Genomic DNA, 13,275 nt, shown 5'->3' on the forward strand with positions numbered 1-13,275 from the left:
AAAAAAAAACCTGTTATAGCTACTCATAAATTTCCATTCCAATATCTTTGCGAATTGCAGACTTCGAATAAAAATAGATGATATCCTTAAAAATGTCCTCGTTCTGTAATTCTCAATGTCATTGAATGAGAAAACTACGATACAAACTACAGTGTCGCTATGCTCACTCTCTTATGGCGCTAACTGTTCACGACCACAATTATGACTTACGCGAAGTCACGCTTTCAAAATACAATGAACGTGCGAAAAACATACGTGCAAGGATTACATCTAAACCATTTCGGACGAGCTAAAACTTTAGCGCTTTCACCCTCTTTTCCCCGTTTCGGACTCTAAGACTATGACACCTCTCTCGTCCTTGCGCAGTGCGCTTCAGCAGATTGCAAAACGTATTCTAAGAAGGACTGCGAGAAAGCTCTCCGCCATTTCCGCCTTTTGGTCATTTTTTTACCACGTATCACTGAGGTCACATTTGCAAGACGCACATCAATGGTTACTTTTATGCTAGGAGACCATACGACGAGCTGATATATGTTGTCCCGGAGCCGGATACGGCAGAGACCTTCTGGCGTTTTTCTTAAATGTGGGAAAAGTTAAGGAGAGGTCACGTGGACAATGACACCTTCTGGGTTTCTGTATCGCCCATATTTTGTTTACAAAATTAAATAGTGGTAAATAAACATTCGCTCGTAACTTAATTAGTGGATGTGCTGGGTATCGGTTCCCGTACCTCTCGTAACGTATGGATCCACGTAACAGCAGATCCATTCATTTCTGCACGCTGACTGTCTTTGTTCATCAGGCATCTTACAATTGCTTGCATGCGCTCGCACTTCATAGGTACAGTTACCACTTGCCCTCTCGGCTTACATATGGAGCTCTCTATCCGAACGGAACCTGGAGTCCTGGACTGACGGCTGACGTCATAAATAATGTAAGTAAAGCGTTCTACCACAAACCTCAAGTACTTTTTCGTGGTCTAGCACTTGTGTAATAAAGTCAATCCTGGCACCTTGTGCAGCCTGAGAGCAAAGCCCAACACGTCCTATACTTTCACTTTCGGCACGAGTATTGTACGAGCGCGGATGACTGTTCGTGTATAAGCGCCGTTTGTAACTGACTGGTCGCCTGTGCTAGTAACGTACTTGCTATAGGTGAGGCGGAAACTCGTAAAGGCTCATGGGAAACGCCGTCTGCTCGGCGCTTCCGGTTCAACCGCTGACGGTTCCGGCACACGATTCTCCGTTCGCGGGGCCGGTCGCGCTTGCTCTCTGTGCACTTTCGTCACAAGGTATCGCCCACGCTGTAAATATCTAGAGCCCGTGACGGTCGCGTCGATGACTGACCATAATATCTGAGCATAGGCAGTTTTTAAAATATTTTTCTAGCCGAATCGACCAAACACGTGAATTAGGTATAAGTTATTAGGTATGAGGAATCACACTTTCTTGTTCTCAAGTGAATTCTGCTCGTGCCAACGACAGAACTCACCACAGCTTCTCTAGCTTCCATCTGCACAGTAGTGGAATAGGGATCTGATTTTTTTTTACTTATTACATCTAAGTTTCACTAGGCTGATTTGATCAAACATGCATGGTTTAGTAGTGGAGGCGTTAGAGGCGGGCAGGAGGTTCCAATCCATAACTTTTTCTTGGTACGAATGTCTTGGAACAACATTTAAGCGAATACCTTGCATATATAGTATGGCGACCTTAACATATTGCTCGGTGCAAGATGAGCAAGGTGTAGTGGGAGGATTTAAAAGGCGTAGACCGTAATTCTTCTAGTATATTTTGTTAAAGGTGCACAAGACGAGAAACACTATCCTAACGATCACAAAGCTGCAATATTACTTATAAATAGACGTTGAAAGCATATTAAGAAAGACTCAAACGTGCGCGGAAGTGAACTGCAGTCGACGAATGCTTCTAGCATACCTCACGTTCCATATCTTACATAACTATCACAAAGTGTCCCAAACACAAGGGGTAGACTGCAGCTTTGATCACGTTAAAATGTGTTATAAATTTCTCTAGGCTTTTATAACAAATGTTTTGGTGAGGTTGCAAAAAGAGATACTACGTTAAAACATCGTTAAACCATGCCGACCGCGTGGTGAACGTGTGGTTATTAAGCATGTTCCATGAAATTTTATCAGTAACGTGGACAGCAAGTTATTTTAGAAAACAACACAAGCATGATAAACGTCGCAAAAACTATAAAGGTTCGCTGTAAAATGATATAAAATTCCTAGTATGTCATACAAACTTGTCCAAGCATCTACGTTATAAGTGGTATAAAAGTTCGAAAAGCTAAACGTGTGGAAGGTATTTTTTAAAGGAAAGTCAAGGTTCTTAGCTGTGCGGCGCTTGCTCAACGCGATTTATCAAGGACTAAGAAAGACAAACGCGTTAGTGTATACGACGGGCTCTAGCACAAATCTGATATTCACAATTGAAATGTTACAAGATCGCTCACATCGTTGATCCGAACAGAATTCACTTGAAAACAATAAAGTGCGACTCGTCATTCAAGTCAGCCCGCGACTGTGACAGCACGCATACCTAATTCACGTGTTCGGTCGATTCGGCGAGGAAAAAATATTTTAAATTACTGTCTATGCTCAGATATAATTGTCAGTCATCGATGCGACCGTCACGGGCTCTAGATATTTGCAGCGTGGGCGATACCCTGTGATAAAAGTGCACAGAGAGCAAGCGCGACCGGCCCCGCGAACGGGAAATCGCGCGCCGGAACCGTCAGCGGTTGAACCGGAAGCTTGCTATTGTTTGCTTGCGCTCTGACTGCGTGCTCGAGTAGCACGGCGCTCTCCAATTACCGTCTGTATTTTTTCCTAGTGTTAATTTTTATTATTGCCAGCATTACGAGAACAACAAACCTTGTATATTGAATATTTCTTCGATGTAACCGCCCGATGCGATCGCGCATCGGCTCTGGCGTTGCGCTGCTTAGCTCGAGGTCGCTGATTCGACATTTTCCATGGCGGCCGCATTTAAATGGGGGCGAATTGCAAACACGCTCGTGTTTAATTAGATTTTGATGCTTTGTAAAGAACCCCAGGTGGTCAAAATTAATCCGCATTCCTACACTACGTTTCTGATAATCATGTGGTGGCTTAAGCACGTAAAATCTGGGAATTTATTTTTCACATATATCTTTATTTTTCATGTTTATTCACGTACTCTAAAGGCGCTTTAATACCCCTGACACACGGGTCAGGGTATTACAGGTCAGGGTATTACAAAAGGGTTTCACAGGAAACCCCTTTTGTTACTCCGAAGGACCCTTTGCAGATAGGAGTTGCGCCGATGACACACGGCCGCGCACTGACTTCTTTAGATGGTTCCTCAAATTAACTCCGCAAAAAAAAAAAAAAAAGAGCGGCTTTTTAAAACACCAAGAGAGAAAACATTTAAAAGAAGCTGCTTATGTAGATTACATTTAGTGATTGTAGAACCTAAAAATATTTTCCCCCATTTTTGATGGCTTATAATGCGCATAATTGGAATTCAAAATGGCGGCGCCAGCGAGGTGGTGCGGGCGTCTGAGAGTATAGCTAGAGTAAATCTTCACTGTTCGACAAATCGCATTACCGCTTAAATATTAAAACAATTTTCAAGGTAAGAAAATACTTACGCGGCACCGTAGTTATGTAACAGGTTTTCTTTTATCGATGAGTTGTGCACGCTGTATGCGAGAGTACACCTTTCCGCTCGAGAAGTAGATGCCCGATCTTCTTTCCCGCAAAGGAACTTTGCCGGGAGAGAGATAATCCTTTGTCGCGTGTCACCGCACTTGAACGCCTTTCTGGTAGATGTCCCTTGCCTAAAGGACTTTAGAGTGCCCGTGTGTCAGGGGTATGACAGGCATTACATCGGGGGGATGAAAAAAGAAAGCAAGGAATGAACATTATACATAGCACCGCAAGTGAAAAGGAGGAAACCCTGCACAAAATACAAGATTACAAATACAAGATTGAGATAAACAAATACAAGATTGAAAAATACAAATAGAAGTTTGAATTACACGATAAAAATACAGGTCGTTATAACACTATTATGCATCAGTACGCATCCAGCACATCAGTTCATTAACAAAAAACATCGTGATTGTTCTCGGAAGCGATTTCAGCTGGCAGTTTGTTCCAATGGTCGGTGGCAAGGAGTAGGGGTGACTGATGCATAAGTTTAGTACGAGCGAACTTTGGCTGAACTTTAAAAGTTTAAAAGGTGCATCTAATTGGGGAAAGACGCGAAGGACCGGTTTGACTTGGGCTTCTTTGAATGCCGAGGGATTATGCTATAGTCGGTGAAAGTGAGATAGCAGCGTAAAGAATGGCGCTGATGGTCCCGTTTTGCTTTCGTAACGTGACGCAAACTTGGTATCTTGTCTAAGAAATGGAAATGGAGGCACTACCCAACACCACCCGAGAGCGATGTATAAATGCTATGAGCACGCGTTATGAACACAACATTTTCATGGTCCCAAAGGACGCAGGCAAGGCAGCGATAGAGTAGCTTCTTGGCCGCCATCGCATATGGCCGCTCATTAGTATGATTCGCATGGCTTGTCGCATCACAAATGACGGCGGAAAATCTCTGCAATGGCGGCCCAGCGCCACATCACCAAACGTCAAATTGACGATTACCAAAGGGCCCTTCCTGTGATGCTCCTCCAGTGACATTCTTTCAGCCAATCAGCAACCTGACATTGCGGCTATATTGTACCGCCGCCACACATTCGCGAAATTGCAGATGCACTGCACGGGCTTTTTCGTGCTACAGTTTTACTTTCTTTTTAAAGCGCTAACGTCATGGGCACGGCGTTTCCGGCGCTAGACTTGCTGCGACTTGTACCGCGAAATCTCGTGAACAACCACGGCGTCGGACGGAAGCCGTACACACACAAAAAAAAATGACTTTGCTGAATTTGAAAATTGAGTTAATCGACGTTCAAAACCGACCTGGCCCAGTGCCAAAATTTACTTGACCCACCGCCCAAATTTGGGTGCTCACCCCAAAAATTTACGTTGTCCAATTTAAAAATTGAGTTGACCCAAGTTCAAAACCGACGTGGCACGATTCCTATCAAAGAATTCCAGCGCCAGGGCTTCCTTTTTTGTGTATATGACGAAGTTTATCTTCAGCCATTTTATTCACGAGTAATAAAGTAGAAACAGCGGATTTAATTGGTTTGTCAGTCATGTCCCAAATATTCGGAATTGCTTTAGCCCGGATTTCCGTGGTCGGAGAAAATACAAGACTTACCGTGAGCTGTGAATTTCGTTCCAGGTGGTCAACATTACTTTTCCTGCCGTTGTTAGGACAGCCGAACGGGACGAGTTACTAGACCCAACGTCGCCCTTCTACGTGACTCCGGTTAAAATTCTCGCTGGCCGGAACCAAACGCGCGAAAGCAACATGGCTGGTTACCTGTTGACTTTTGATCCTCAAGTAAGTAGTTACCCTTGCACGAAGGTAACGCCAGCTTTTTTTTTCTTCAAATTTGTTGGCCTCACAACGTGCATCGTGTTATATTCGGGTTCGTGAGTTGAATATAACTCGTTTTTTATACGTTATGTTTCCTGATGCTTCAAACTGCGGTGATGTAAATAACTAGACACAATTAAACGCTATCGCTAACGCGTACAGAGCCGTGTTCGATTGTACCGCGGGTATTTCTGAAGTGCTGCCAGTCCGATAACCTCGGCGATAAGGGGCGCGACGCCATTCTCGCTGACAGTGACAAAAAAGTCGGCAGTAACAAGCAGCAAATTTTGCATTCACTTGTCATGTCATTATGTTTTGCGTAGACAGTTGACAGTAACGATCAGTAATGCACTCTGCAGGCATCCGATTTTTTCGTATATGTAGCGCAGCCTCGACTTGCAGGCTGCAGCTGCAGTGCAAAATCAATTTACAGCGCGTGCCTATCAGCCCTTGATTTCAAGGACCTCTTGAGGCAATAGTGCCATTGCATATACTTTATTATGTCATCGCCTTGTAACGGAACGTTTACGCTCATAGCTCACATCATTAGTCTTTGTCATTATTTTAACACTCTTATATTTTACACAATTTATAGCGACTTGGTTTAGGCCTCTTTACAGCCACCTTTTATCTACCATTTGCAACCCAGTGTCCACTCCATCCATGATACATTCAGAACACATCACCATATGTCATGGCGCTCTTTGGCCATAGTTGGCCCTTGCGCCATTAAACACTACACATCATCATCAGGCATCCGATTTGATGCCTCAATTTCTGTTTCTTTATTATTTTGCGGCATCATTTTAAGTATATATTGTTATAGTAATATATATATATATATATATATATATATTAACTGTACTGTGAAATAAGGAGCAGTGGGTATGTGGCTATGGGAGCGAGAACGACGACGAGAGATAAACCTTGTTTCGGTGATCGATCGGCTGTGCTACCTCTCACTGCTTTGTCGTTCTAGTCGCAAACGCTGACTTCCCCAAGTGCTTCGTGACAATATATATATATATATATATATATATATATATATAAGTAATACAGTATATATATAATATAATATATGTATATTATTATATATAATTAATAATGTTACGAGACTGCGCGCAATGGGACTGTTGTGTCGCTATCTGGAATACGGCAAGTGTGTCTACCGCTGTTGGATGATGAAGTGATAGTGACAGCACCATGTTGTTGCGCATGCGCGAGTGTATCTTTGGCTGTATATATATTCTTGTTCATGTTGGTACTACGTGACTTGTTGCTTTATGCTGCCAGTATGCAGCACGGACAATAAAGCCATTCCTTGAAACCGGTGCCTCCCTATTCAGATGCAACATACTGGCGACGAGGATGAGATAGAACAAAAAACGGAAGATCCCAACGGCGGTCGGCAAGCTACCGGAATTTGATTCCAACAGCGGAAGCTTGGACGTCTTCGTCGAACGCTTCGAACTGTACACCTCGGCTAATGAGGTCGCCGAGGCCAAGAAGCTACATCTATTCCTGAGCGCCATCGGAGAAGAAGCGTATGTGACGCTCCGAAGCCTGCTCCTTCCAAAGACGCCCAGCACAGCGACGTACAAGGAAGTCGTGGCAGCGCTGCAGAAGCACTATTCCCAAAGGCGTTCAGTGGTGAGCGAAAGATACCACTTTAATCAAAGGAAGCAAGCGCCTCAAGAAAGTGTCACAGACTTCGTGGTCCAGCTTAAGAAATTGGCAGCCTCATGCGATTTCGGCAGCTTCCTGGAACAAGCATTGCGGGACTGCCTGATAGCCGGTCTGAATTCCGAGGCCATACGTTGCCGGTTGCTGGTGATGACCGACATCGAGCTCACCTGGGACCGTGCTTGCAACATCGCTACAGCCATGGAGATGGCAGCGAGAGATGCATTGGGAATAGTTGCGGAAAACAGCGCTGCACAGTTGTACAGCAGCAGCGACGTCCACTGGCAGAGCAAATCATCGACTTAACCCAAACTTAACCCAATCACGCACGAAGCGCTGACTATACGTCTGGCTGACATGGTGCTTCTGATTTGTCACACTTTATTTTAATAAGGTCATGGGTTCGATCCCGATTGCCGCGGCTGCATTCTGATGGTGGCGGAATGCATAAAAATTGGAAGTACCTAATTACTACCTATCTCTTGGTGCATGTCGACTGTAATGCGTTAGCATTGAATCAATATAGCGACACAACGTATTGCCAGCATCGAAAAGAGTTATGCATGAGGCGTGTACTGCAGTGGGACTCTTCTTAGGCGCTTCTCTAAAGGCACTCCTCGCCACCTAGCGCCACGGCAGCGAAGCCCGGGGTTGGCATCCGAAATGCATGGAGCGCCGGTGCGTGGCGGAAGCTGACAAATGCGTCATGCGGCAAACGGGCTTCTGTATCGCACTTCTTTTTGGACCCGATGAGTCGTTCAGGGGCACTGACGAGCAGTCCGCGTGAGGCCTCCGAAACGAGAAGTGTGGCGCGCGGGTGCCTGTGAATGCTGAGAATTGCTCCTTAGCTTGCCGCACACTCGGCGGCACATACTCAGTGACGCAAGTAGTGGAGAGGTTCATTAAAGGTTGACATATACCCAGCGCATTCATGGTGCAGCTCGCTCAAACGTCGTGAAAGACGCTCATTGAAAGCGGCACATACCCAATGCATTTGTGGCGCAGCGTTCTAATGCGTCACTGTCCTTGAGGAATCCGTGTGAGGTGGGTCCGATTCTGCTTAGCATCTGATAAAGTTCTTTTTTGTCATTGTAGAGCGTCACATTCTCAGTGGCACTTACCTAATTACCCAATTTAGCGTCAAACACGTTCGTTAAAGAGCGGCACGCAACTGCTGGCCCATACTGTAGGAGCTGGGAGTCGTGGCCTCGGAGTCCCGGGTCAAACTGAGGGTCGTTCCCTAGCCTACGCCGCCGGTGCGTCTCGCAATGGGTAGCTGGCCTACTCTACCGGGGCGTCAGACGCAGGATAAGCGGGCCCACGCCGTCGTCCTAGCAGTCTTGACGAGAATTGCTTCGTTCACGAAGAGTACGAGGTCGAGAGGTAGGGTAAACGAAACAGGTTTATTTACATGGAGGAGGCAAACTTATTTAAAGAACAAGGCGATCATCACCGTACTGACCGGGGTACTGAGCGCAGTACATTGTAGCATGTCAGCGGCTATCTGAATCTCAACAGACTACATCGTTCTGGGCGAGCCCTATCTACATCTCACAGCAGGTGGGAGAGTACTGGCTACATCTCTCACGGGGAGCACTAGGAAGAGCACACTAAATGATCCGCAAACGTCCGCTTAAATGCCCTCTGTCTTCCCTAGATCCCCAGGCCAGGGAAAGCTGCGGGCACACCTCCCTCCAACCTGAACGTCCAAAGTCGCCGAACGCTCCGCCTTGAAGGCGTGGGTAACACATAATCACTCCGGCGGCTTTATTCCCCGAACACACCTTGAAAGGTAGCCTCGGGCGCACATGGCTCACTGTCACAGAGGACGGAAGGGACGCCCGTAGACAGTAAATACAGCCTTCCACGTCGATGTGGTTGGTGCTGTAGAACATTCCTGGATCCCGTGGCTGAGCCAGGACAACCATTGGGGTTTTAGGCGTTGATGCGGGCTGCGCCATTTCGGGTTCTGTTTAATCATTCAAGTTGTCCTGTCCTAGGTGGGGATCGCTTCGGAGCTCCGTTGTTGTTTCTCGTGGGTACCCTGCACCTCTCACTAATTTGTTACGTAACGGAAGTCACATATAAAGGTGTATTTACAATATTTACAAGAGAGGCAACGATACATACACAAGATGGCTGGCGAGACTGATTCTACCTTTACACATAAAATCGTCTTCTGACTGGCGCCACTCTTGCTTGCACCGTAACAATATTGTAGCGAGAGCTACATTGGCCGTGAAATAACTCCCCTGTCTAACTCCCCATGCGGGCAAACTGCAATAACTCCCCTGTCCGGTGCACTAGGGGCACGTTAAAAATCCCCTAGTGGTCAAAATAATCCGGAGTCCCCCACTACGGTGGGCCTCAATCAAATCGTGATTTTGGCACGTAAAACCCTAGAATTCACATTCATAGTACAAGATGGACCACATTACATACTAAATATATGTAGGGTGGTTGATTTTGCTTTAGGTGGCTCACCTGACTAGGTGGAAGCAGCGCTTCTCTTTGTACCGTATAGGAATTTGTCATCATTGGTGCTGTTAGACGGCATTCCCACCAGCGAGTCGCAGAGGTGGCGCGAACAAATTGGTCTCAAGTGGTCGCTTTGGGTGAAAAGCTACCCCGGACTGGGGTGGAGGAAATTGGGGCTGGAAAGTGAGAAAGGATAGACAGAGAAAAAAATCGCACTTTCGCCCGGAAGGCGAAGCATCAATTGCGATAGCAAATTAGTAGAGAGGTATACGGAGTAAGGATAGTTGTTTTGTCGGCTGTATAAACTTGGACACATTCGCTTACTAACTGAATTAACAGGCATGGTGTCAGCGCGCACAAGCAAACATCCATAGATCCTACTCGACGACCGCAGACAACCACTGTGAAAACGCTGGCGTGAGCAAGCGTAGTAGCAGCAGCAGCGAGCGAATGTTCGTGCGGTCTGTCGCTTCAACGGAAACTGAGCGGCAAACGCACAGCGCATACAAAGCTATGAACAGTCTGCAGATCGCTTTCAAGATACGGGGCGGGCGACCACCACAGCCGGGCTAGGAAGGAAGGAAAAAGAGGAGAAGGAAAGGCAGGAAGATTAACCAGTTCAGCACAACCGGTTTGCTACCCTACACATAGGAGCGGGATGAGGGGGAATGAAAGATGGGGAGGAGAGAGAGAGAGCACCCAGCACAGCACACACATCGTCAGTCACAGTCCGTCACTCTTGCGTGGTACGTGACATCACTGTCACAGCCGCTTGTCCAAGCCCGTTTCTATTAAAAACTTAAGTAACCCCTTCGTCGCCTTCAGCTGCGATGTCTTCTGCCGACGACATGTGAGAATCACTTCAACTGACATTGGTCTGTGGTCAAGGTGCGCTAGAACGGACGCCAGGGACTGTCTCTGAACATTATATTCAGGACAGTCGCATAGAATGTGTTCTAGCGTCTCCTCGCAAAGACAGGCATTGCAAAGAGCGTTGGTCGGCCATTCCAATCAGAAATGAATAAGATTTTGTGAATGCCACCCCTAGCTATAAGCGATAAAGCATAGTGGCCTCTCTTCGATGGAGTCCAGTTGGCACACAGAGATGCATCAAAGAGGGCAGGTGGTATTGACGATTGCTCCGGTTGGTCTGGCCGCTTGGTGTGCACCATAGAGAGAGCGTGATCTCCTGTGCAAGCACTCGAACTCTGCTGGCTGCGTCGGACCGTGAGAGTGGTATGGCCTCTTCCTGTGTGTCGTCAAGAGTTGCCCGAGCGTCATTATCGGCGTCTTCGTTCCCTATGACACCGCAGTGACTTGGAAGCCACTGAAATGTCACGTGGTGTCCTTTCTCATGTGATGTATGGAGTAGGTATCTAATATCGAATACGAGCTGCTCGTATGGCCCACGACGCAGAGCTGATAGCACAGATTGTAGGGCTGCCTTCGAGTCCCAGATGCACGTCAGATGCACGTCCACAGAGGCAACTATTGCGATTGCTGGGGACCATCCGATGCAAACTCACATTATAGTGGAAACGCTGAGAACACACATCAGACATTTTGCACGTGCCCCCTCTCACCACCTTGCAACACTACCTTCAGACAGGCGCCAAGCATCGTTCTCTAAAACTATCATCAAGTACAACGAGAAACTTCCCTCGGGCTTCACCGCTGCATCTAAACGATCGATGCCCCCTTGGTGTCTTATTAGCCCCACAGTACATCTCAGTGTACCAGGAATCAAGAAACAATCTGAGCTATCGACAACTGTGCTGAAACAAGTGTCTCTGCTTCTTCTACACGAGAGGTATGCGGACAGTGTACATATTTATACTGATGATTCCACAAACCTCCAGTGTTCGTCCAGTGCTGTGGTTGTCCCAGCAAGAGCTATTACCATTAGCTTCAGGACTGACCACCCAACGACATCGACATCTGCGGAACTAGCTGCTCTTCAAGCTGCACTTTGTTTCATCAATCGGGAACCACCTCGACAATGGTCAATCTTCAGCCGGGCAAAGTAGAAGTACGCAGTTGCGGGCAGAGTTAGGGAGCCTACATGCAACTCCGTTTTTAAAACGGCGATGCATGTAGGCTCCCTAGGCAGAGTAAAAGCACGCGTCCTCGCGTGCTTTCATGCGCAGATACAGCATACAGTGCGCTGCGACGGTATTATCGCCCTCGGATTTTATACGGAACCTCACGGCGACGGGACGCGACGGCAACAATCCGCTTGGAGTGTCCATATAATTGCTCTCGTAATAAAAAAAATAAACACCGAAGATAAAAACAGGCACTACTACTATGCCGTATAATTTTGGATCTAATGCCAGGAGTACACACAGAGGGACCCGCCGTGGTTGCTTAGTGGCTATGGTGTCGGGCTCCTAAGCACGAGGTCACGGGATCGAATCCCGACCACGGCGGTCGCAACCCGATGGGTGCGAATGCGAAAACACCCGTGTACTTAGATTAAGGTGCACGTTAAACAACCCCAGGTGGCCCAAGTTTTCCGGAGTTCCCCACTACGGCGTGACTCATAATGAGATTGTGGTTTTGGCACGTAGAATTCCATAATTTAATTTTTTATACACAGAGCACGTCAAGAGGGCTTCACAATTATAACATCTAAGGATACAAGTATCCCAATTCCGCCTGCTTGCCACGCTACTCACCATTCTCTGCACGGCACCCAGTATGGCAGCACCGGCCCGCCTGTCTATTAAGAAACGTACCAAACTCGTAGCACAGACACGCAAACACATTAGTAAATTGCGTCCCAAAACACAGAACACGTAATACTTAAGGTGATATCACTTAAGGAAATGCTTGTGGACTACATCAATCCTTGCCGCTCTTCCATGTCTTACGTAGATCTCACATGGCTTGGTATATACGTACTATTAACCATATCCATAACATTTATTCGCATTCGTTGTGCATGCGGGCAAGTGATTACCATTCACATAGGCTTCCCTACTCTGAGGAACCTATGAATTCGTGGTTTTATACGACCAGCATAGTACATTTACCAGCTGTTGTAGTTTATGTGAATGTACACCCCCGCGCTATATGCGCAGGTATGGGCGCTGCTCTTGGTGTTCTTGGCCCTGCTGAGCATCGTGTTCGCCGTCTTGGACGTGACACAACGCAACATGCAAGGGCTACGGTCCACACCACTCGAATCCTGGAACGAACATTTCTGGATGCTATTCGAGAACATGTTCTGTGAAGGTACGCCTTTAGAGTGCTCGAGAGCGCTTTTTGCGAATGTGCGCTTGTGAGTGCGTTGTCGCATAGATTTGAAGACACGGCTTGCCAAACAGAAGGTCACGTCGGTAACAGCAGAAAGTCAGAGCCTTTCAAACAGTGGCATCCACCATTAATGAAGCATTGATTTGTTTTAATGGTATCGATTAGAATAATAGAAGTGAAATACTCTATATACATCAGCTAGGATAGTATCCAATTATTGCGGTGTATGGCATAGTACTATGGCACAGCACCTGAATTTCCAAGAGTGTACTCAAGTGTACCCGTTGTACAATGCAACTTAAGTAGGTTCGCGTTCATAGCAATAAGGGTAGGCTTAAAACATATT

General features: G+C 46.6%; 1 protein-coding gene across 1 annotated transcript in view; it reads left to right on the top strand.

Annotated features, from left to right (window-relative positions):
* The first annotated feature begins 846 nt into the window (after window positions 1-846).
* Window positions 847-13,275, top strand: part of LOC125947532 (uncharacterized) — a 33,858-nt gene continuing 21,429 nt past the window's right edge. The window contains exons 1-3 of the mRNA XM_049672437.1: window positions 847-934; window positions 5,313-5,474; window positions 12,755-12,908. Coding sequence (XP_049528394.1) covers window positions 5,442-5,474; window positions 12,755-12,908 — 187 coding nt within the window. The 5' untranslated portion in view covers window positions 847-934; window positions 5,313-5,441. The remainder of the gene's footprint in view (window positions 935-5,312; window positions 5,475-12,754; window positions 12,909-13,275) is intronic.

This window comes from Dermacentor silvarum, chromosome 8 (genome assembly GCF_013339745.2).
Source record: "Dermacentor silvarum isolate Dsil-2018 chromosome 8, BIME_Dsil_1.4, whole genome shotgun sequence".
In the NCBI taxonomy this organism is placed as follows: domain Eukaryota; kingdom Metazoa; phylum Arthropoda; class Arachnida; order Ixodida; family Ixodidae; genus Dermacentor; species Dermacentor silvarum.